The sequence below is a fragment of the Convolutriloba macropyga genome, chromosome 8, assembly GCF_964194025.1.
Source record: "Convolutriloba macropyga chromosome 8, txConMacr16.3, whole genome shotgun sequence".
Lineage (NCBI taxonomy): Eukaryota > Metazoa > Xenacoelomorpha > Acoela > Convolutidae > Convolutriloba > Convolutriloba macropyga.
The window spans coordinates 51,233,643-51,259,356 of NC_134475.1; the positions used below are offsets into that span (position 1 = coordinate 51,233,643).

The 25,714-nt window shown below is 33.2% G+C and overlaps 1 protein-coding gene across 1 annotated transcript; it reads right to left on the bottom strand.

Moving 5' to 3' along the window:
* Positions 1 to 5,834: 5,834 nt before the first annotated feature.
* On the bottom strand, positions 5,835 to 21,511 carry LOC142345104 (degenerin-like protein asic-2). Its single transcript, XM_075397190.1, has 3 exons — positions 20,959 to 21,511; positions 14,884 to 14,991; positions 5,835 to 6,737 (listed from the first exon to the last, which is right to left on the bottom strand). Exons 1-3 carry the CDS (start codon positions 21,509 to 21,511, stop codon positions 5,926 to 5,928), a joined length of 1,473 nt encoding a protein of 490 aa, XP_075253305.1. The 3' UTR covers positions 5,835 to 5,925.
* Between the last annotated feature and the right edge of the window lie 4,203 nt (positions 21,512 to 25,714).

Consider the following 25,714-nt stretch of genomic DNA (forward strand, 5'->3'; position numbering starts at 1 on the left):
TTGAACATTTTTGTGTATTAGAAAGTTTGTTATGTTCACAGGAGGCAATTCATGTTTACTGCTTATATCGAGTTGTTGTCTAACTGGTTTTTCAGGTCAACTCGTGAGCAGTTCTTCTAGTCTCGTTTAGTTGAAGTTATAGTCTTTTCGTTTTGTCAATGGACAGTCTTATTTAAATTTCAGGACAACTGTTAGGTTTTTCTGTTTCTTTACAAGGTTGGAATTAAACATTTCTAAAATAATCGTTCTCAACTAATTGAGCTGCCCCTCCCCTTAACAGATCCTACCTTTATTATAACACCTAGTCCTATACAAACATAGTGACGAATAATTTTTAAGGTACTTACGTGCGCCTGAGCTATTTTCAAACAGTCTCTTCTATTCTTCGTTATTTTTTTCTTAGCTGAACAAAGTTTGTTCGGAAATAAACATGAACGTTTTCGTTTCGAAAAATAACTTTTGGTTTAGAGCTATAGCAATAAAATAGTTAGTTTATTCTAATATTCAGTATTAACAATTAGCTGAATTGAAATGAGGAGTTGTTAAACCCTTAGCAGTACCTCTTAGCAATATTACCTGGGTCCTAGTGTGGTAAGATTTTGATCAAACGTAATTGCTTCAATTATTCAACAAAAGGACTTAATGAGTTCTGAAAATATAAATAGAAGTTTTTTAGGTAGAAAAATTCATTTGTGTATTGAAAGCAGTAAATTATCTAAAAAATTAAGTTCTCGCAACGGCTTCAAAAAACCTAACTTTCCCTTAAGTTTAACCTAACTCCACTTGAAGTTAATTCAAAATAAAGTTAAGCAAAATTCTACCTCAATATTACATTGAACTCAGTTTAGAATAACTGGCCCAAACTTAGCTATTAAAGTTTCTACCAAGAGAGCTAGCGATAAGTTTTCATCTTTATTTCCTCTTAAACTGATAATCTAATTATAGTAATAGTGAAGTTTACAGGAACTCCTCTAAACAATAGTGTATCCGAATTTCCAAACAATTATTTCTTCTGCTCCGCCCCTTACAGCCCAAAAAGATGAAAGAGTTCTTTTAAATATTTTTTTAGCATCGCTCTTAAACTTTTTTGAAAAAACCGAACCTCGCAGGACGCGTAGACAAGTGATAAACTTTCTAAGTTAGTTCATTTTCAATTTCTTTCAGCAAAAATTCTGCAACGACTTATAGTTTTATTACTACGTGGAATTTTGCGAGACGTGTTAAACTCTACTTGTTGTTTTCAAAACATAAGTTTCCAGAATATGAGATTTGCAGATCTGTATTTTTTCACTGCCAAAAAAGTTTAATTTTGCTGAATTAGAACAGTCAACGTTGCTTCTGTTTCGAATTTTTCTCTAGAAACCTTGTTCTTCTGTGGAAATTTTTTATAGCAGTGCTAATGAGAGTGTGTTGCAAAAGTAGTTTTGCAACAGGAAAGTGGAATTGCAAAATTGCCAACAATAAGTTGTGTCACTGTCAAGATGAATTATACAGAACCTCTTTATCAGCAATTTTGTGAGCGAATTTGCGTTAGTAAGTTAATTTTTGAAAATAGTTATATAATTGCATCAAAATTGAAATATATGCTATCTTAATTACTAAGGAATAGTTTCTACGTAATCTTAATTCAAAAAATTAGATAAAAAGTCATTGCTATGCCCAGTAAATCGTCAGCAACATTGGCCTTGAAAAACTTTCGAGGCAAAAAAAACCAATTAAAAAATTTGGCTTTCTCAATTTATTCGAACTCGCAATTGATTAGAGTACAAGTTCAGATTACAAAAAAGTATTTGTAGCGCGCTCATACAATTTCTACAAGTAAATTTGAATTAGTTTGTTTGTGCAGCAATTCCGTCGGTACAATTGTCACAGCATTATTCTTTGACAAAAATCATCTACTACGTCACTTAAAAAATTGTATTATTTTTAAGATCTGCTCAAATTTAATTGCCTTGCAATATTGTCTTCCCTATAAAAATTAAAAGCTTGTTTCTCGAGTTTTGGAGGGTTCAACAGGCTATACAAATTTTTTAAAAATACTAAACAGCAAAGAGAAAACTTTATAAAACAAACAAATACTTCATTTTCAAGGCAAGTGCTACTTCTTACAACCATTACTAGTTTCGAAACAAAAAATTTAAAACATTATTTCTGCAAAAATTGAATTATAATTATTATCGTGAAATTTTTGATTAGTTATAACAATTTTTTTATTACGCAGAAGTGTAATGTAGTCAAACTTTTTTAATTTTACTTTAAAAAAAAACATTTTTAAAATTTTTTAAACTGCGAATGCAAAAAGGGGATTGAAATGTTTCGTTAGAGTTATCTTTGATTGATTATTTATTGTGGTTGAAGTTTCATCATTTTTCTGTTTGCGAATTTTTTATTCAGAATTATAGTCGGCTAAAATGGATTCAATTTTTTCATTTAAGTTTAGTTTTATTAATATAACATAATTGGAATTGGTCGTTTTGTAAACAAAAATTTTCAATGAGGAAAAATCAGATTTTTCGGGAGGAAATAATCATACTCAAACATGTTTTTCTTGTTCAATCAATTTTGGACCATCGATTTATTCATCCTGGGGAATTGCGAGTGGTATCAGTAGAAAGCCCATCCTGCTTAGAACACATTATTTAAACGATTTTTTCGAATTCTTTTTTTCTACGGAGTTATTGAGCCCGTATTTTTACTCAATATTTACCAATTTTTTTGAAAATTGTCTTAAAAACGTTAGCGACAGTATCATTGATTTTACGTCTAAAAATAAAAGATTGTTAATGAACCGTTATCGATCCTTTTTTGTTACCGAATCAGCTTCTTTAGTCCGTTTGGTTTACATGTGCCGAAAAAAAAACACATTAAACCTGCCGACACAATCTTCAGTAACTCGATAGCTATCCAAAATTCATCATTTATATTTAATTTAATGATATTTTTGTCAAAATATCAATATCCATCAAATTTGGAAGAATAAAATGATGCAATTTTACGAAGAGCAATAGCAATGCTAGTTCTTTTTCTGATCCTTGTGTTTGACAGTCCAAAATTGAATCACATTTCAATCAACCGTCGTGTTTTTCTTAAACCTTTTTTTTGCCTTTTTCTCTCGATTTTTTTATAATTACAGAACGGAACAATTTAAATCTTAGCGTACTAACAGCATGTTAAATTAGTCTCCTCATGAAGTTTCAAGGAAACCCATCTGTTCTTTCAGTCCAAAGCATATGCTCGTTTGACTTTTAAAAAAATTTGGTTTCGAATAAACAACAGATTATTGAGCTCTGCCTCTTTTTGTCAACTTTTAGCCAAAGGTCAGTAAAGGCAGGTCGCATTTTTTCTAATGGATTAAAAGCTAAAATTCTTGATGTTATATGTTTTACGTTATGTTTCTTCGATTTTGATACAACGATATTTCGCAAAAAAAATGAATTTCTATTCAAGTTGCTTTTTTCCAATGCTTTTTTGTCTATCCAGATTATTTTTTTATAGACAGGTCAGGTGTCAAATTATTGGCATTCAAACGGAAGATATAATCGAGCACATCATTTTTTTTCCAGTGAAAGGCTATGTTTTTAAAGTCTTCCAAACAGTCTGCATGCAGAAAGAAAACTAATTTTTTGTTTGTATTTTTTTTTGCTCCTTTTGCAATTGTTCTGGACATTCTGAATGATTGCATGTCTTAGAGGCTGCCTATCGATGAACAAAGAACACTTTTTACTGATTTTTTTCTTGGCTGAAATTTTTTCAGGAGTTTGAATTCAATTTTGAAGGGAATATATGGAAATATTTGTTGTTTTGCATTTTGCTGCCCTTTTTTGTCTATTTTTAACCTATTCTTATTAAATACAGGTTGCATATCAAAATATTCGTGTTGGAGAAATGCAATATTTTACAAATCTATTGTTTTTAATGCATTGCGTTTTGCTTTAATGGCTTCCACACCGGATTTTCGGAAAACGAGAAATTTCAATGGCTTTTTCTGATGAATAAGTGAATCTAATTAACTTTTTCAGTTCATAAGTTTTGTTTTAATGACTTTGAATTCATTTGTTTCCAATTAAAGAAGTGCAATTTTTCTTTTTGCCTTTTTTGTTTTTTTTTGGTGTACTTTTTTTAAATCTCGTTTTCAGAGGTCATCTATCACATCATTAAAGATCTCTGAAGATTGCAATTATTTATATATTATTTTTACCGAATGGATTAAACTTTTAACGGCTTCGATACCGTTTTCTCGCTAAAAAAAATATTTTAATTTTTGTTTTTCGTCTTTTTTTTCGTTCGTACTTGAAGGCGTTCGACCGAATCTGGATATCAATAGATGTCTTCACAAGTATGTATGATTGAATATAAAACTCTTTAAACATTTTGGTTGACCTCTGTTGGTTTTCCTTATTTGAAATAGTTTGTTTTGAAAAAGTTAAACGTGTTTTTGAATTTTGCTGCTTTATTGTATTTTTTCTACTTGTTGCCAAGTCTCCTTAAGGTGCGATCTTTTGTTTTTTCTAGTTTATCATAATTTAATTAACTTGGTTTGCGGTTTCTTTGACGCTATCTTGACCTTGTTGTTAATTGTTTTTTGTTTGAGTTTTGTTTGAAGCAAATTTTTTACTCGTACACTAATTATTTTTTGATCAATATTTGACTTTTTAATAGTGTTCTATCTCTTTTTTGATTGGGGGACGGGTAAACCAAAAATTTGGATGAGCGGGATCGCAACATTATGTGCAAACGCACATTACCGAGACTTTTGTTTTTTTTTATCTGAACTTACGAAGTCAGTCTGGATTAACGGTGGATCCATAGAATTTGCGTTTTAAACCGGACAAAAATAATCACTGTTATCACTGTTATCTGTAAGAGGGTTTTTCTTTTGTTATTGTCAAAGAAACAAACAATTGTTTCAAATCCTAGTTTGCGATCTTATTCATCCTTAGTTAAAAATTGCATTCTGTTGATTGGTAATTGAGACAGTTTTGGACAGAAACGTTGAGATGTCAGAGTTTTTAAGCTTATTTCAGAAAGGTTGCTGATGCTTTGAAATGCTGAAAAAACTCACCTACCCCGAATTAGCCGATCTTTTCTATATTCGCTGCTTTTCTTTCAATATATTAAACATTTCAGAGTCCTGTTTGGCACTTCTCGGTCATAATGTTCGGCACTTTTCCAGCACTTTTGTTCGGCAACCTTCAGCACTTTTCCAGATAAGGCATTTCTGCCTATCTCATACTATAAAGGAAAATTTCATGCAGGACTTATCGAAACTCGGCAACCTGCAGAGCGTTCCTGAAATAAATTTTTGATCAATTCATTGATTCGAGATGAGACACTTTATAGTTTTCAGTGTCTTAATCATAAATATAGTTTTTGTACACATTTTCAAAGAGCGGACATTTCTATGATTTTTTTTCAGATCTTTTACAGAACTTAATCCTGTCTGCAATTCATTTTTATAGTAAGGAGAAAAAAATTAATTGTTATAGTTGACGAAAATCAACTTTTTAATTTTTGATAGTTTATGACGATGCAGCGCTGATAAGATCAATGGAAGTTTCTATTATGAGCCTTTCTGAAAGATTCTTAGATGCAATTTGAGTGCTTTTATTCGATATATTTGTGAATGAGTTCTTGTACTGAACTATTATAAGCTTATAAAGTCGCAAATGATTCTTTCTCAGAATTTACATCGCAGGATTTCATAACTCAATGTCAAGATTTAACAACATAAAATTTCTTGTTAAGTTTGTGCGTATAAATAAGAAGTTTTCTATCAATGAAAATTTTAGAACACAACAGAGAAATAAAAAAGGAGCAATTGATTTTTCGTGAAAGAAAAGATGACAAAGTTTCTGCAAAATTATAGGAAATCAAGCAGCTTTCATGTGAGTTCACTAAATTTAAGAAAGATGAATGAAGCTTATTTTAGCTCCTATACTTTTTTATATACAAAGCTTCAATACATTGAACCAGAAATATGATTAGCTCTAAAACAGCAAAGATGCTCCAACCAAGCCACAGACTAACACTCCCTCCGAAGTCACTCAATAGATCCATATGCGTATATGTCTTGGTCTCCTTAATGATGTGATATCGCGTAGACTCATAAAATATCTCCAATCGAACAAAGTTTTCTTTAATACTGTTATGAATGTGTTTCTTTGTGAGACCTTCTAAGCTATTCAATTTTCGGAAGTAGGCGGATACTCTCGGAACTTGTTCTTTGATCAAATGGGATGCAAAGTAGGAACTGTAAGCAGGTGAGGGCCATTGAGACCTCGACGCTTTATACGTGTACTCCGTCGTGTTGCAAGGTACGAAACAGGGACATTTTAGTTCTCTCGTTGCAAATTGTTTGTAAACATCGCGAAGACATTTTCTGGTAGTTTCGTTGGTTGATGAACATTGATTGAACTTACCGTTATCAAAGTTCTGTAACAAATCAGTATCGGAACTGTAATCGAAATCGTACGAATCGACGCAACCGCATGTAGATAGCAATTTGTTCAAAGTGCAATAATTGATGCATCGCGCTGTTGTATAAACCGATTGCGTGACGTCACTGTTCAGTTTCAGCTGTTTCGGCCAAGTTTTGGAACAATTGCTAAACTCATCGCCCAAACGATGCAAGACTTGTCTGGTAATTGCGAGGAAAGTTGCTTCACCAGTTGGTACAGCCATGCTTTCAGTTTTCATCAATGGTGTGATGTCTGGATTGTGAATGGCTACTCTGGCTCCTGTGGATCTTTTCCTCTCATAACCCCCCCCCCAGCTTAGTGGGTGTAATAAGCTTAGTGGGTGTAGTTGGCATTTCTTATATTTGCAACCCCGAAGTGCACGTATCATGATGTTTTACATAATGATTTACTATGTAATGGCACGTGCTCTGTAACTTGGTGTGCATAACGTATATGATAATACGTAATTAATAATAATATTACGTATTTTTTGGGGCTGGCGGCAGTAATGGAAAAGATCCGCTCCTGCATTGGGTGCTAATAGGCCAATGTATTCTTCGATGTCAACAAATAGTGTCATTTTCAGTCCGTTCTCTTTACCCACTCTGTTTGTTTGTTCATTTTGTCTACTTCGAAAGAAAGGTTTCCTTATATCTCAAAATTTTAGTCTATGGGCATCTATAACGCGTGTTTTAGTGCAAAAAAAAATATTAAGCCCAGGAATACTTGACCAATGGGACGACAGGTAATTGATGCAATAGTTTTTGACTAAGCTTTTAAAACTATCTCTACTATTTTTCACCTCATCTAAATATTTACTGACGCACAAATTGAACTCAAAGTGATCACTGATTGATTCAAAGAAATGTGATTGGCGGCTGTAGATATACTAGAGCTGTATGTATATACTAAGTACTGCTTCGAACACACGAAAGACTGATCGGACGTCTAGGCCTAGGTCGCTGAACGATTCTCGGCTGTGGTCTGTGTTGCTTCTAATCAGAGCTTAAGTCCGGCTGTGATTGTCTGATTATAAGTCTATTCGGGCGCACATAATTCTGATTAGAGGTCACTTTGGACTGGAATTGCGACTATCTTTGAACACATCAACTTTGCGTTGATTCCATCATTATGATTATCACCATTAATAAGTTTTCAATGAAATGTACTATGTTCATGTTTTTTCGACATGTTTTGTCATAATTATACGGATAACTTAAGCCCAGATTCGGTTGTGATAGTTTTATATCAAGTCCCTCGGGACGTTGAGGCATGGCCATGGCCTGCGAGGTATGGTTAAGTACTTATATTACTAATTGAACAGTCCTAATTAAATAAAAGATTAAAGTCGGGGTGAAAAGATAGAGGGGTTAAAAGATGGGTGAAAAGCGGGACACTGTTTTTTTTCTGAAATAGTTTATTTGGAATTGATTTGATTTGCAGCAATTGAATGATGTCTTTGGTGTTACAAAACTACTGGCACATCTGCTTCAAAACTGTTAGCACTGTTGGCTTGTACGATCATGCCAGGCGACAATTTTGGTCAAGCACTTTTCTCGAGTATTCTCTTTACCACAAAATTTTTTCTCCTTTCAACGAATTTCGAGCGCATTGAAAAACTCAAAAAATTTGTTCTAAATTGTTTTAGTAACCTCTATCACAAAAAGCGACCACCTTGATCACAGTTTTGAATCCAGGATGAAACCGTCAATGGATCATTTGTATTTTCAGAGAAAGAAACCCCTTGTTGGCCAGTTTATGCTCTACCGTTAATATCGGAGAGCACAAACGAATTCAAGGACACTTTGAATTTACGGTGATTATCTCTAACCCAAGTCAAGATTTTAAAATGATTTACTCTGGATTTTTGTGAACTAAACTTTAAACTGTTACAACTCCAGACAATTGCTATATTTTTTGTATTTTATAACTTTAAATGGCTTTTGAACTACCGATATCAAATGCTTGAATTGGCATTTGCCTAATCTCCAAAAATATTAGCTCAAAATTTAAGCCTAATGGCTGCAAAAATTCCTTTTGTCCAATCGAGTTTCTACCTAATATTCTGTCGCCCGTTTTTTTCTGCAGTTTCTCTCTGAAATGTTTTCAAGTTAAAAATTGGAAAGTCAGACATTTAATTTTGCAATGTGAAAAAAACATTGAAAAATGGAAGCCTTGTCGTTTAGATCTTTCACAAAAAACAAGGAGACTCGGTAATGTGCATAAGCGCATGATGTTCCGACCTCGCTGATCCACATTCTTGACTTAATTGGCTACCAAATTATCAAGAGATAGAACAATTTCAAAAACTTACATATGGGACCTGATATGGGACCTCTCTTCAAGCGACTGGGTAACAGGTCGACAAAAAAACAAAAAATTCAAAAATACGTTTCTTTTTCTTTTTTGCAAACAATGAATTTCAAAGTAAATATTATCATTAGAGATGAACTGAAGTTACTAAATTCTTCATTTAAATCTCCATAAGCAGTCGAGACCTGTGATTACCCAGTGTAAAACATTTGACTACAAAAAAAGGATAAATACCGGCGGAAATGTTCAATTCAAATTTGCGCAAAAATTGTAGTGAAGCCGTTAAAACCCTAAACCTCTCACTAAGAGCTTTAAAAACGTTCAATTGCACTATATTGCAAAGCCGATGTGATTTATCGTTTTTGCTATAATTTAATAAAAAGTACTTTACAATCTACAATTATATAACAATCTCAAACTATTTGTGAAATCGCGTAGAAACAGTAGTATCTAAGCCGAGAAACAAACGGTTGAAATTAAAATTTGTGTGAAGATTAATTTACAGCTTACTGGAAACAAACTCTGATCTGTTTTTAGAGAGACCTAGCTACTAGTCATGTGAAAAAACAAAAAAAATGGTGAAACTTAAAAACCCAAATAAGTTTTTGAATACAAATGTTTTCAAAGGTCAAAGCAAACATAAGATTTCAACCAAAAGAGATGGATTAAGTTGCAGTTGCAACACTTCAGTAAACCAATCTGGTTTGATATTAATAAGACTAAGTCACGAGACTACCAAAATAACAACGAATACAGGCAGAAGCCAAAGTTTTGTGAACCATTTTGCGACACCACACTGTTCCAGGCACTATGTTTATAAGATGTCATCTGCAAGAACTGTCAATCATTACTTGCTTCTCATCTGAACATCAACGGTTCATTAATTTAGATGGACTGAGGAGAAAAAACAACAAAAAGAAACACAAAATGGACAGTACAGATATCTCGAAAAATTTTAAATGAAATTGAATGGTCGAAGCCACCAGTCAGATCATATAACTAAAAAAGCGAAAACGTCTAAATAGACAAAAAACATTTGATATTTTTTATTATTGTGGTTGAGTTGCATGTTGACCAAAACTAAACAACTGCATAAACAATGTGAGAAAAAAATGTACCAAAATGTAGAAAATTAAAAAAAATTTTCAAGGTTAGTTTGAAAGTAAATAAAACAGATAGCTATAAAGTGAAATCTTTAAATAGGTTCATTTATACGTCCTGGGGAAGCAATTGAGACGTATCATTGTCAGTGGTATGTCGCACAATAACAAAAAGAAGGGAAATATACGCAGAATTAAAAAAACCAATAATTTCCACTGGAGGGCTGTGTTTCCGCCCAAAATCATAAACTGTTCAACAAAAACCGTTAACCTTTTCAGATACGCCTTTTTCTTGTTTCAGCGCTGTGTTTTAACTCGTAGTGTCATACCGCGTAGTTTCATAAACAAGCAACCATCAGTTAATTATTAAACTATTACATAATTAAATCATAACTCACAAAAAATATGTTTTCTTCTGTTTCCAACGAGATTGCGCCAGAAGTTGAGAGAAATAAGATAAAAAAGTGGGAAATTTCAAAATTCTATGAAATTATTTTAAACCAAATAGATTCTAAATCATAGGAGATATTCTGCATAGGAGACTAAGAGAATTTGTATGTTCACTTATACCTCCTAAAAACCAATTGTACCTTCACTTTGGGAGACTATGTCATTGGATTACAAAAACAAATGATAACAAAACATAAAAATTCCAAAAATTGTACGAGAACAATTGGTCAAAGGGATAAAAACCACGAGTTAAACTCCGAAACCAGAAAACATATTGGTTGAACTTCATTTTTTGTAATTATTTTCTGTCAATTTTTGAGCTCTGATTTGAAATTTCTTTCAGTAATTCACATAAAATCTCTAAATGTGGAAACATTTTGCAAAAAAGGCTGCATTAAACTCTAAAACTTTTAACGTGAGCATCCATGGTGCAATCAAGATCAGCCCTGATATTGCTGCCGGTCAAGGAGAACACTCAATTTGTTCAAATGATTGATGAACAAGTCAATTTTTGAGCAAATTTTTCAAAAATAAATGATGGATTTTGTATATTTAGAGTTGTAATTTGCACAAAACTGGCAAAATTGTATTTCCAGAAGACTCTTAAAGCCAGTGGAAGTAGAACTAATCCTTTTTTGAGCTTACAAAGAATATGAGAGCAGTTTTAAGGTTTTTACTTCCAGAAAATTTAAAGAAAGTGGGCTGAAATCATATTTGGTTCCATTTTTGACGAATTTTGTGAAACTTCTCATAAATCTAGCCAAAAAAATGGATCGAACAAGTCAGCAACCTTCCTCTATCTTTAAACATAAAATCAATCCCGCCACCTGTAACAATTTGAAAATATTTTAGCAAAATTGAGGAAAAATTGGTCAAAAAAACGGAAAAAATGAGAAAACAACCGAATATGGTTAACTCCCTTTAGAAAGCGAAAATCAGAAAATCTTTTTAACTCCATATTGTACGCTTGACGGGCTTTCTAATGGTACTACTCACAAATCTCTATTATGATTTAATCGATCGGCCAACATTGACTGAACAAAAAACACCCATTTGAGTATATGGTTCCTCCCCCTACTAATTTGGGTCAGAACAATGATACTGATTTTTATTAATCAACTTTCAGTCGCGGTGAATTGAAATTCATGCTTTCTATTCGGTTTTTAAAATATTTTGATATTTTTCCTATACAAATTTTACATAAAGGAAAATTTTCTATCCTCGGTTTGAACGTGAAACATTTTCCATACATTGGGTCTTCGTGCTCAGTAAAATCTTGCATGTTACATTTTTTGTCACCAAAGGAACACTGAACAATAAAATCGTTTTGCTGATGGCCATTAACCTGCACAACTGTCTGATCAAAAAACACCGCTTGTCTTGCATCCGAGAAGTCGTCACGGTTAGAATTTTCAAAAAGAGCAAAGTAATTGTCGGAAAAATTAGCAAACAGATGTTCGAAGCGCTGATCTTTAAGTTCGTCTTCGTAATAAGGCGGTTCCGTAGAAGTTGTGTTAATCTTTTGACGTGTGCTTGTTTCAGTACTGATCAGAAAGTCGAGCCAATATTCAGTTGAAGTTTTTCCCTCTGAAAAGTTTTGATTCGGTTGATACGTAAAATTTAAAGCTTCGCTGCTGTTAGTAACGAAAATTTTGGCGGTTGTATTTAAAACTAATTGTTCCAAGTCAGTACCGTTTCCGAGAAAACTTGAATTTGAATCTACATTCCTTTTGATGATCATGTGGGCAGTCGATGGATCGGGTTCTTTGTAGAAACTGATGTTAAATCCCTTCTCTGTATAACTGTTGTCGCTTGTGAAGACTAAAGTGAGCGAGGAGCTGCCTCGGTTGTTCAGTAAAATCTCCAAGCGTTTTGGAGTTTGATGTGAATCAAAGCAAACCTGCTTATATTCAATATTTCCAGTCGGTCCTTGGTTTGAACCGAGGAACCAGCTCTGTAAAAGGTCAAATCTTTACGTAATATTACCAGAGTCGGGTATTCGGATCTTGCATCCGACGGTAAATGGTTTCTTCCTGATATTCATTTTGCGAAACTGGCAATGTTTACAAAAATCCGATTGGATTGATGCAAATCGGACAATTGTTTTGATCCAGCACGGGGGTCACCTCGAGATAAAACCAGAATGACTTGAAGAGCGTTCGTTTTCAAAAATATAGCCTACAATATAATTCATATACTTTTTATTATATTTCATAATTTGTTATAGAAATTACTCGCTCGCCGACAGAAAACAAGATGGTCAGACTGCGCTAAGCCAATATTTTAAACAGCAAAACACTTTATCAGTATTTCAATGTATTAAAAAACACTATTTTATCGTGCTTCAATACTTTCTGCTAACCATTTCCAAATTTGTAACAAGCACGCAGAACAAATTCCATGATAGAAAATTAACGGTGCAACAAGTTTTCGGAGACTTATGGCAGCATTAAGATGTTGCTGAACATTACAAATCCAATACCACATGGTGCTGAGTGTATATAAACTCAGACTGGTCGTTTTTGTCGCACACATGTATTGAGATCGAGAAAATAAGCGAGTACAAAAAAACGGTGACACGCCCAAACACTGATATTTCTGTCGGTAGTTTTCGCATTTTTTCTGAAGTTTTTTGTAGTCTTTCTGAATTTATTTTGATCGAAAGAGGCCCCTGAAAATATTATATAGGTTTCTGAGAATGCTTATTGTTATGAAATAAAACTGGCTCATGTTAAGACAGTGCGCAGCCGTATTGGCCGTGAAGGAAACAGATGCTATCAAACAGGCTCCTTCCCATTGAAGGCACTGAAAAATTGGTCTTGTTCTTATTTACAGTTAGCGAGAACTAAACTTCACATACAAAATAATTTTTTTCTCTACATAGCATCTACTTTTCAAGTTCATTGAAAAAAATGATATAAAATAATCTCACGGCAATGAACAAGATTATTTTTTGTTTCCAACTTTTTTGTAAAACCGGCAACCTCTGAGCTAAGCGTTTTAGTCTGTTACAAGTTTGACATAGCCGGACAAAAAGTTCTACTGTTTCAACGCACTCCTGGTTAGAGAAATGAAGCATTGGGGAAAGAAACGTAAACGGGCACAGGGGAAGCAATAAGCGAACGGGTTATAGGAAATACCCAAAATTTTGGAGTGTCTGTGATCTGTTTTCGAATTTAAAGCTTTTTTCAGCGTTCTGAGTACAAAAATAGAATTTAGGATATCTCTTTTTCGTTCTCTAAGGATTGACAACCTTTAAGGATTGAGCCTTTCAATTTGCGAGCACATGTGCTCACTATTGTTATCAAAATTCCATTTTCTCTGTATTGACTTTCATTTAGGACTATATTTCAAAATAATCGGGCCTGATCTATGCGGGTCATGAAAAAGCTTTACAACGTAAACATTTGTTTCAGTTGCGGCGGAGAAAAAAATACCTGGGCGTACTAGCAGAGTGCGCTAGTTACAGGCGTAGCTCAGAGATTGCGCCAGGTCGAAAACAAAAACTAATCTTGTACGTTCTCGTTAGATTCTTGCAAAAAATCTTGAATTCGTAATTCGAATTAGGTTAATTTTTTCAGAAAAATCTGGTAACTATGGTCAAAATGGTGCAAAACCTGCTAAAATGGAGAATTTAAGTATTTGCAGACATTTTCTAATCAAATAAAGTAAAAACATTTGAGAAATTATTTGCTTTTTAAATTTGGTAAATTTGGAAAATTTTTATAAATTTGATTTTCATCTAATGCAAAGTTTTGACTTTTATCTCAGTTTTGTTTCAATGCGTTTGAAAAGCAGATGTTATTTAGAGAAAAAAATCATTTTGTATGTGAAGTTTAATTCTCGCTAACTGTATGTAAGAATAAGACCGATTTTTCGATGCGTTCAATACGAAAGAGCATGTTTGATAGCATCTCTTTTCTTCATGGACAATTCGGCTGAGAACTGTCTTAACTTGCCAGTGTCATTTCAATGCCCATTTTCAGGCAACTTATATTATTTTTTCAGGGGCCTCCTTCGATTGAAATAAATTCAGAAAAAGTTTAGCGTTGATCTAAATTCGAAAACATGAACTTCCGGTTAACCCAAAGCTGAGCACAAAAACTTATTAAAAAACACATAAAAACTTTCTACACGAAAATATAAAACGAGGTAAGATGTGCTGGTTCGAATCCATTACTGGCCTTTTTTAAACTAGTTGCGCCTGCTTAGAGGCGCTTAGTTGCCCCTCCCCCCCCCCCCCTCCCCCCCAACAACATTTGTGGCATTGAATTACACTTTTGTGACGTTACACTCTGTGTGAAGTATGTGTGAAGTACGTGAATTACACTCTGCCGATGCGACTAAAATCCTTTTCTCAGCGAAACTTAGGGTTCATCTCTGGGGTTGAAAACATAAATGGACAGAACTCACATGTAGCTCTTCCTTTGTCCTTTTGCCCACAATCACATAAAGTCTATCATAGCAATTACTCTCCAGCTGCAACTGTTCCACTTGAAACCTGAGTCGGAAACCATCCTCAATAGATATAAACCACGCTTTTCTGACATCATTGAAATAACCGTATGGATAGTTGGGTGACTGAATCCACAGCACTTCGTCACTTGCTATGAGGTCCTGGAACTCGAAGTGAATTTCACAGTCAAAAGTTCTTGGACTTTCGTCAAAACCTTCAACACATTCAGCTATGCGATCGCATTTTTCAGCGCAAATTTTCTGAGACTGGTGTGTCTTATGACGGCATTCTATATAGGGATCGACGCATAATGTGGAATTTCCACTTGCGATTGACCGATTTGCTGCTGCTTTTTTACAGAGCTCATTTGAAGTTTTTTCATCGCTTCCGTCGTTACACTGTTTTGTGCCATCACAGACCCAGTCCTCGGGTATACAGTTGCCCTGTCCCTCGCATTTATAATAACCTAAACGTAATTAAATTTCATGGTCAGTTTTCGACAGCAAACGTTCGATTTAATCTGATTAAAAAAAACCACAATTCGATAAGAAATAATTGTTCATAAAAAAGAACCAGAAAAAACTGAACTAACTCACTAAAACATTTATGGATAAATCAGTTGCGTCAAAAACTACTGAAGTCAAACAAAGTTCAGATAAAAAGTACATTGTCTTTATTTAATTGTTTTTAAGAATATTGAACGAATAAACAAAAAAAAGAACTTTTCGCAAAAGAATTGACACATCAACGAGTTTGATTAGTAGCTCAAAACGAAATTGAACAAGGAGGCTCGGTAATGTGCGTCCGCACATAAATTTCCGACCCCGCTCAACCACATTTTTGGCATAAATGTCAACCAAATGAGGAAAAGATAGAAAACCACCAAAAATTGAAGTATTTTTCAGAACAAGTGTATGAACAAAAAAATCGCCGCCTCCAACGCAAATAACTCATTGGAGTGAAAAAGTCCGCATTATATTGATGAAATCCGCCATTATTAAGAAAGCAAGTCAATACGAACAACAAAATCAAACAGCAATAACAACAAACATTAATTAGATCCAAAGTTTTATATTCTTTTAAAAAAAAATATTAACAAGGTCAACAAAACGTCTGATAAAACTGAAACTAAACAAAACAACTTGTACTTCACTAGAAAAGATCTGGGACCACACAATAAAAAGGCTCGGTAACAATTAGACAAAAAAGAAGATTATTTTCAAAGTAATGAAAACCAGTAGATAGCAATTGAAAACATCCAACATGTTTCTGATCACATAGGTCATTTTAGAAGGGCACTAAGACCTGTGATTATTCAATTTTTATGCGGTTGCAAAAAGAGCAACAAATAGAGATAAACAAAATTTCAATTAAATCTTGCGAGAGAACGCTGTCGAAGACCTAAAGCCATTTTTTGTCCCTCTGAAAATATTCATTTGAGCATTATCTCAAACGCCAATAATGCGGTATGCGACCTCTTGTTATTGAGAATAGGTAACAAGCAAACAAAAAAATGCAAAATTATGTAAAACTTTTGTATTTTTTGAAAGCACTTTTTTTGAGAATCGTGAAATCCATGAGCTACAAAACGAAGAAACTAAATAGGCTCGTTTAATTGACCAAAGGAAGTGCATTGGACCTGTAATTATTTGGAACATGTCTTTTCTCTACAAAATGAATGTCAATTATTTGTAAAAAATAAAAAGGTTATATACTTTTTTTGCCAAAAACCACTGTCGAAGCCAGTAAATTCATAACAAATTCCTTAGAGACATTAAATTTTGCACTCTTGCATCTTACATTGACAACAATAAGGTCTTGTGACCTGTAATTAAGGAGTCTCTGTAACTATTTGGCAAAAAGAACAAAAATACGAAGTTAGGAAGTGTTATTTTTTTTATATCTGAAAACAATTGTTTTCAATGTCTTGAAAGACGTCAGCTATCTGCTCAAATCAGAATATTTGCTCATTTAATCCTCCATAAAACCCATTGACATGTGTCGAAAACCAGGAAATTTCAAACAACCGAAAGGACAAAATGAAGACGACAGTTGAAAACAAATGTAAAAAATTCAATAAAATTATTTGAGGAAGGGGTGTCGACGCTGTTAAAACCTTTATCTATGCTATTAAAGACTTTCATGTGTTCAATTTTGCTTGTTTTTGAACGCCAATAATGTAATATAAGAATTGTCAATAAGATGGCAATGTGACAAAATTAGAAAAAAACTCGAAAATTGCGATAATGACTAATAATCAAAAAAGTTTGTGAAATCTAGCTGTATCAAAACCAAAAAACGGTAACTTAACGCGTAATACTGCAAAAAAGGATAAAATGTAAATCAGTAGAAAGAGGAGGAAGAAGAAGAAGCATTCTTTTTTCCTGACGCTAAGCTAAACGTTGACCAAATTAAGAGAAAAATAGTGGCGAAGTTCTATAAGACATTGTTTATATAAAAATCAGACATTGTTATAAAATAAAATGGCTATAATCTTTCGACTAAAGAATCTACCTACCCTAATTTGGACCTTAATTTGGACTGTTTAGGAAGCCAATTGAACCTATCAACACAGAGGTTTTATTTGAAGAGTTCTAATATAAAAAATCGGTTTTTTAAAAAGAAAAAAGACCGACTGATTGCAACCCGAATCAGTTTTGATTGTAACAGTCCAAGATTGGGCCAAAACTAGCCTTGTTATTGCTGTTCGTCCATTAAAAACGTTCAATTGTTTCGAATATTTTAGATCTTTATTTTTTTTAGTTAAAATCAGAACTAAATGCTGCGTTTTTGATAATCATAGAGTAAAGTTAACAAAGAAAAGGCAAACTTTAAATTCTGGACTACTCTCAAGGCAAGTGGAGGTAAGACTAGCTACCTTTGTAGTTTAAAAAGACTGTGTTCGTTGTTTTTGGGTGTCTACTTCCGGTAATTGAAATCAAAGTGATCTAAAGGAGCTCATTTTGGGCAATTTTTGATGAAAAAGGCTGAATTTTGAAATATTTTAGCAAAAAAAATTAAATCAAAATAGTCAACAACGACTCTCTACGACGAAAAAATCGATCGCCCAAAATTGTCTGAACAAAAACCCATCTGAAGAAGGGTCCGAACAATAAAGTTGAGATGTTGCCCAAATCAGATTGAAGTGTTCCACGAGTGCAAAATATTGGGAAATAAAACCAGTGTCCCCTTTGGATTCCAATCCATTACCGGATAATTCTATTCTGTGTTTAAATAGAAAACAGGTAACTAAAAACAATCAGCACAGAAACTTTATTTCAAAATACATTGCCAGAATCAAAATATCAGCTGTTTTCCTACTGGTCCCATTTGTACATTTTCTCGGCAGTTTTCGTTGAATTTTTCCTCAATAATTTCAATGAGTTTTGTTTCTAAAGTTTGTTGAATAGTTTTGTTTTTATTGATTGCGACTTTTGCAAGATAACTGAATCGCAATTTTTCAAAATTGTAGCAGAGCTACATACAATAACTACGCACTATTTATTACTTATCATTACATCATTACATAGGAAAAGGTACATTTGCTCGAGCAAATTTACTTGAAAATGTCATTACTTTACTAGACAATTTTAAAGGATTAGGTTTGCACGCATATGTAGGCAGTTGTGACACCAGGCGGAATTGTTCAAGTTTGCGCAAAGTTTTGAAATATCCAAATACTCGTCACATTTTTCCACGATGCCATTTTTGAGCAAAGGTAGACAATAGTGACAAAATTTTGTCATGTTGACCTCGCTGAAAATCAAAAATATCCACACTTCTTTATTGTCCTTGTTTAAAGTATATAAAGACCAGGATAGTGATAATTAATTTAAAATGAAAGAAAAACTAATCTATGGTTAATATCAGAAGGTTTTCCACAATAAAAACTAGTAGTGATTAAGAAGACAATTAGCAGTTACATCTACAAGTAATTGGTTCTTAATTTCGGAAACTTCACTCACTCTGCTAATTGTTGAATAAGTAGACAATTAACATCTGTAATAACTCATATCATGGTTCACCAGAAGACAAATTTCTTTGAGTTGAGTTCCAAGTTATTCTTATTAAAATGCGTTCAAAAAAAGGCGTTCAAAGGCTAATTAAAAGCTCAAAATTGCGGAAAATTGTTATGTTTATCCGTAAAAACAAAAGATGGCATCCATGCTTTCTTCACCATTAATGTCCAGTTTTAAGATATTGACCTTCTCTCTGGACAACAGTTTCCAAACTGAAGAAACTTGGAGGGGTATGGTTGCTATTGTTAAAGTAACCAAATGTAAATTCTGCATATGTTTTTTTTTGTGATACTACACTATCTGAATCGGTGTTTACATAATGATAGTACCTTCAGCCAAATTTATGAACACAAGGAATATTTTACACTTGGCCTGAAAATTGTTGAATATTTTAATCAGATTTATTTCTCTGTAACTTGACAATAGAGAAAAGATGTTGAGAGCATATTTTTTTGCTTACCACTGCTCATTTTGTTCCAGGAAGATGTCTAATTTTTCGGGAAAGTAACCGAAAACCGTATAAAGTAGTATAAAAAACTTTTATTTGGGGGCACGTACACTGATGTTACCTAAGAACAACAGCTTCATTAGAAAAATTGGATCAAAATGAATTTAAAAGTCCTGCGAAAATCGCTTAGACCACAGATCAAATAAACTCTGAGGACCACTACAATCCGCCAGAAGTGCATTGGATCAGTGCCCTTAAAATGAAAAGTTTGTAAGTTTTACACTTTTATTTATAAAACAGAAAACAAATTGTTAACTTGAACCCACAAAAATTTTCGATAAAATATGTATGCACTGGGGTTCAACAAGGTAGTGTACTGGGTCCTCTATTATTTTTTCTCATTTACGTAAATGATCTAGGGGTTGATGAGACTAACTCAAACTTGACTCTTTTTTGCTGACGACTGTAACTTGGTTCACAATGATATCTTAGACGAAGGCAAGGCAGCTGTAAATTTGAAAATAAAGTCTTTGTTCAAAAACAACAGACTAACACTAAACCGCGACAAAACTGTTATAATTGATTTTTCGAATCAAATATTTTAAAATGGAAAACATTCGTTGACTGAAAAATTTGCGAAAAGTGGCAGATACCTTCGAATGGAAATTGACAATGAACTGAAATTTGATATACACTGCGAGAAGTTGTTAAAACGTGCTTCAAAGGTAGCAGCTATTATATATCATATGTGTGCCTTTTTCAACAACAATCAATTATACCAATTTTATAGAACATACATTCAACCAATTTTTCAATATGGAGTATGAACTTACGGCACTGCAAACGAATAAATTTTAATCAAGATTGAAAAACAACAAAAAATGGTAATTGGGAACTCTTTGCAGCTTAAAAAATATGAAAGCCTGGCTGAGATTGAAGAAAATTTTAAAATCTGCTACATTAGAGAACTACAAATCTATGAGTTGTTTAAGTTATTAATAAAGATTCTGAGACGGGAATCGGAATATTCCGACGTTAATAATTTCACAGCAAAAGAAGAAGTCTCAAAGCTGCAAAACGGCACTAGCAGGCTGAAAATTTTGAGAAACAGAGAAAAATTAACTTTTAATAATAAAAGAAAAATTGAGTATAGCTTGCAATTACTTATCAATAAATGTGTTCAGTTTGACAAAAACATTTTGATATCGGTAATGAGATGCAAAAAGGAGGGGTTGGATAAATTGTTGTACGATTTTCGGATTTGTATATATGTGATAGTAATCATCTCTTAAGTGTACTCTGGTAGCATTTTTTCTATATAAAACAAAAATGCCAGGGCTTAATTTTACGGCAATTTTTCCATAAATCAGAAGTCATATATTTCAACTTTTTGTTTTTATCACTGGAAAGAGACTCTTCAATTGTTTGCTCAAGAGACATCACTCGAAGGACTAAATGTCTGCATAATGCTCTCTCAAAATGTTGTAAACTTCTCCTAAATATATACATTGACTGTATTTTCAACGTTTTGAAAAAATTATTATTATTATTATTATTATTATTATTATTATTATTATTATTATTATTATTTTTATAATCATTATTATTATTATTATTATTATTATAGCAAGAATTTGTTTTTACCGGAGGTCATAAAACGTCGAGTGAAGGTGGGGAGGACAGAATAGATCACAAAAAAGTTCTTAAGACTAACCCTCAGGGCATTCGGATGTTGCGTTGCCAATGTTACCGTAATCTTTTATAGACATTTCCACATTAGTTGCCACGTACTTGTCCAGAACAATAAGGTCAGTATACTTTCTGTACCGACCTATTAAAGATTTTCTCACTGGATTCTCGTTGCAAACTGTAACCGCAGGAAACGTGAGCGAGTCTTCAGTAGTCAATGTTAAGTCATTTGTAGAAGGGTAGTCTAAATACTTTATAATGAGTTGTAGAAAGGAATAACAGAATACAACCATCAATCCGATGTAAATTGAAACCCAAATAATTCGGAACTTTTCACGTGCCGCGGCTACTTGAGGAACAAGAGCATACCTAAGTCGTATTGCAGACGTTTTCACAATATCTTCAGGGGTTCTCGCGTTGGGTTTTGCTTTTTGATCTAGTACTCGGTCCTTTTCGTCGCTCTTATTTTCTATATTACGTTCAAATTCTACCAAATCAGCCGCCGTCGTATGTCGTCTTCTCGCTTGATCCCATTCGTATAAATTACCAGAGGGTAAATATTTTCCGTAGTTGCTCATTTTGTGATCAACAAAGCATGTCAGAATGAAAGTGATACAGAAAATCAATTAAAATTAAAAATTGATGAAAACTTTTTAAGGCTTACAGGATAAGCAACCCGATATCAAAAATTGAGAGAAATCTTTGATAATACCGAAAGCAATATTTGCAGTCACCGTTAAAAAGATCAGCTTGGAAAACAAACAGCTATATACTATATATAAATATATATTTAATTATAGTCAAATTATTTCAAATGCCAGGACGTAGTTTCTGTTACAAAAATTCTAAAGAGCAGGCAGGCTAAATTTGTTCGTTCAACTTGACAAATTCCCTCTAAACTTTTATTGCATATTTAATTAAGTACATTCAGCTCAAAACTGAAAGGCAATGTTAAGTCTATCATTTTTTCTCGAAGTGTAAACAATTGTTTACTGGGCCCAGACCCCAAATAAAACAACTTGAGGGCATTGGTTAAGCAGGTTCCTTGCAAAATTTTGGGAACGAAAACGTGTCAGTTTTCCTAAATTCGAGCTGCAATGGTAATTTGCCGTGGGAAGAACCGGTATTCGTATTTGAGAAAGTTCTGTCAGTGAGAAACACTTAGATAATGCAAAGTTACCTAGTTGTAATCAATCTTAATAATTGCAATCAACATTTCCCTTTTATTTGATCTACGAGAATAATTAGTCCATATACAAAAAATTATCTAGATGTAATTACCCCAAATAATTGTACTTAAAAAATAATATTTGTTCTAATTTTGTTTGACGTGGGATTAAATGGCTGCGAGCCTTTTTAGACTCAAGTGAGAAAATGGCTTTTTTAACAACAGCGTTAACAATAGTACCATATATCGCAGTCGCTATTACGAAGTAGGGTCTCCATAAATGAAAGCTAAAATTGAAGCTAAGGTTACACCCATTTCATTAAAGAAAGTTTTATTAAAACGAAATCTTCATATATGAAAACTCTATGGATGAAATTTGATCATAAACAAAAACTTAACTGTCTACGACCATTTTAAAAAAAATTTATCGAGCTATGTCCCATTAGTATCATAAACCTCAAGAACCGAAGACAACGGGACGACATCTAAGAATCAATGATACATAAAGAACTTGCATGAGATCAGAAACAATAAAGGAGACCTCTTGAGAACCATATTAACAGACGTGAAATGCTTCCTTTTCACTCGATAGATTACTCATACTCGATATTTCACAAAATTGTATAAATACGAAAAAAGTTGCACACATTTAGAAATGTAAACATAAAATGTGTGTGTATGTGTTTGTGTTGTGTGTGAGTGTGTGTGTGTGTGTGTGTGTGTGTGTGTGTGTGTGTGTGTGTGTGTGTGTGTGTGTGTGTGTGTATGTGTGTATGTGTGTGTGTGTATGTTTGCGTATGTACGTGTGCGTGCTTGTGTGTGTTAAAAAAAGTTCATAACCTAGTCAAATTCGAAAAGTAATTTTACAAATTTACCGTCCTGGTTTGAAAACTATCGAATTTTTGCGACAGTTGTTAAAGAAGGACTCGATATTAGGAAGTTGATTCTCACTCACTTTTGATTTTTATCAGCGCCACTTTTTTATGAAAAATCTTGCAAAGCATCAGTCTGTGGCCAAAACCTTGCAAAAAATTGAATGTCCGTTGTCTGACTTAAAATTAGAACATAGATTAAAAAGGAAAACAGTTGCAGAAAACTTTAAGATTTTACCAAAAACAACTCTGGAATCCAAACTCGGTCGAGTTTTTTTCATATTTTCTGATAACAGGACAAATCGTAGTTTGCTATGCGAAGCAGACCACTTGTTCGAACCCAGATATTAGATTCAATAAGTCCAATGAGCAAAACAAAGCCTATTGATATAAAAGAAGAACAATCTATTTTAACGGATTTATCCATTTCGCTGCGATTCAAAATATTGTTTCTGAAAGCGTCCCTCAAAACAATCTGCCAGTGAGAGTAAAATAATTATTCACAGTTGACAAAAAACTCCAAATAACGCTTTAGAAAGCCATTTTGAGACTGAGGAACATCTTCCGCGGTCAAAACGACCATGCGTTCGATTGAAAAAAAAACCATTATCTTACAACTTAGGTTGCTCTCAATATTTTGTCAGATACGCACATGAATTATATGATGCAAATTAATGCTAAAACCAGTTATTTCAGAAAATTTTCCACTCTTATAAAACTTGCTAACCGGAAGCACAAAAGCTTTGTGAAAAACTTCCCCTTTTTTCAGATTTCACTTTCTGACCTTTAGTGAGGTATGTAGATCTCAACAATTTCAATTTCGTTTGAACAAAAGGATAAATTTGATCCATGCGTAAATATCAAACTAAAAATGAGCTATTTAGCAGATAACGGCTACTATCGATAAAAAAACAAGCTAAGAAAACTGAAAGCGGGACAAATCTTGAAATGGAATTTTATAAGTTTTACGTTAAAATCTGACAAAAAACAGCCATTCTGTTAAATTTGCAGAGAAATTACCTTTTAGCTGAGAATTGAAGCGAAAAAAAGGTGATGCTAAATTTCAGTAAAAATACAAAGGTCGTCAAAATTAACCTTTTGAGAACTTTATGTTATAGCTCACCCGATAAAAATAAACAACAACAAGTACTGCATTATAGCAGAAAAGCGACTTCACGAACATTGTGCATAACCCTTCAAAACGAAAAATAGTAAATAAAAAACGTTCACCGAACTTAAAAAAATCTTGCTAAATTACCGCTGTTTTCAAAGTTTAGTTTTGTCTGAAAATGAAAATTTCAGATTTCAGATTTTAGAACAAAACAATTTTTCAGCATATAATCATTATTATATGGTACCAACATCATAATCGAAAACCGAAAGAACCAAACAAAAAATTGAAAAAATTTCTAAAATCAATCCGAAATTCTTTAAGCTGTTTTTGGATGCGAATGGATTTGAATTTAGATTTAGTATTATTGTAATATAGAAGAAAAACAGACCAAAACTTAATTCTTATGATAGAATTCAAAATCAAATGACCTTGATCATCTGAAAAAATTGAGGATAAAGTAGGCTGAAAACGAGAAATAGACACCGAATTGGCCTAATGGGTTTTTAAAAACCGCTTTTCGTTAAAAAAAGCTGTGTTTACCTAAAATTGATGTTGAAAAATGGACAAACAACTTTTCTCTCTTTGAAAGTAAATCTCTTCTTTCAGTTTTTAGTGATGGATCTTGCAATTATATTAAAAGCTGGGAATATTTTTCTATACACAATTAGTGTCAAGAAATAGATATGTGCTGTCAAAATAGTGGTCAACAAGCTTTGAAATTTTTTAACAAACTTGGAATGATCCGCTAATTATGCGTTGCTTTTCCCAAAATCAAATAATAGGAAAAATTTGAAAAACTGTGTTTATTCCCCTATTGCTCCGTTTAATAAATGTTTAAAAAATTTACATAATAGTGTGCCACAGTAAGAACAAAATCGGAAAAGGTACACAAAGAAAACAGCATAAATTTTAAGAAGGTAAAAGTAATATGAAAAATTATAAAAAAAAATCAGCGCAAAGACAGAAATTGAAATTTTAATTTTTTATCTTTTTATTTTTTTACACTCTTTTATCTCCAACTTAAACTTTCATCAAGCGAAGAAATGGGTTTTTAAAGGTTTTATTCTCACACTATTTCCACTTTTTTCCAGATATTTCGAGCCATACCTTTGACCGGGGATGGAAACAACTATTCAGCTTGTGATAATGGCAAACTACGCAAAGACCTAAGAAATCCGTATTCACCGCAAGTTTCATTATGGTCGAGGGAATCTCAAAGCTGGTTTCCCAGCCTGAGTTCTCAGGCCGAAAGTAGATTTTTCGGCCCAAGCAACGCATTAATTAATCTTATTTTTTGCGTTGAAAAATTGGAATCCAAATTTCTGATTTCAAGTGCTCCTTTCCCACTAAACAAAATTCTACTGCTGTTTGCATTAGTGATGGTACCAGAATACTCCTTGTCTATATCTAAGAAAAAACTTTTATTTTTAATTATATTACTGGTAGAACCTGAGTCCAAAAACTAGCTCATTTGCACTCTGTTTTCTGTAGTTTGAAACAAGGAAAGCCATCCTTCTTCTAATTTCTGCTCTGAGTGGCTCTCCTGCTTTGAATTACAGACGTTTCTCAGGTTTTCGTTGCTTTCTACAAATATTGCCAAGATGTCATAGCTCACCACACTTGAATC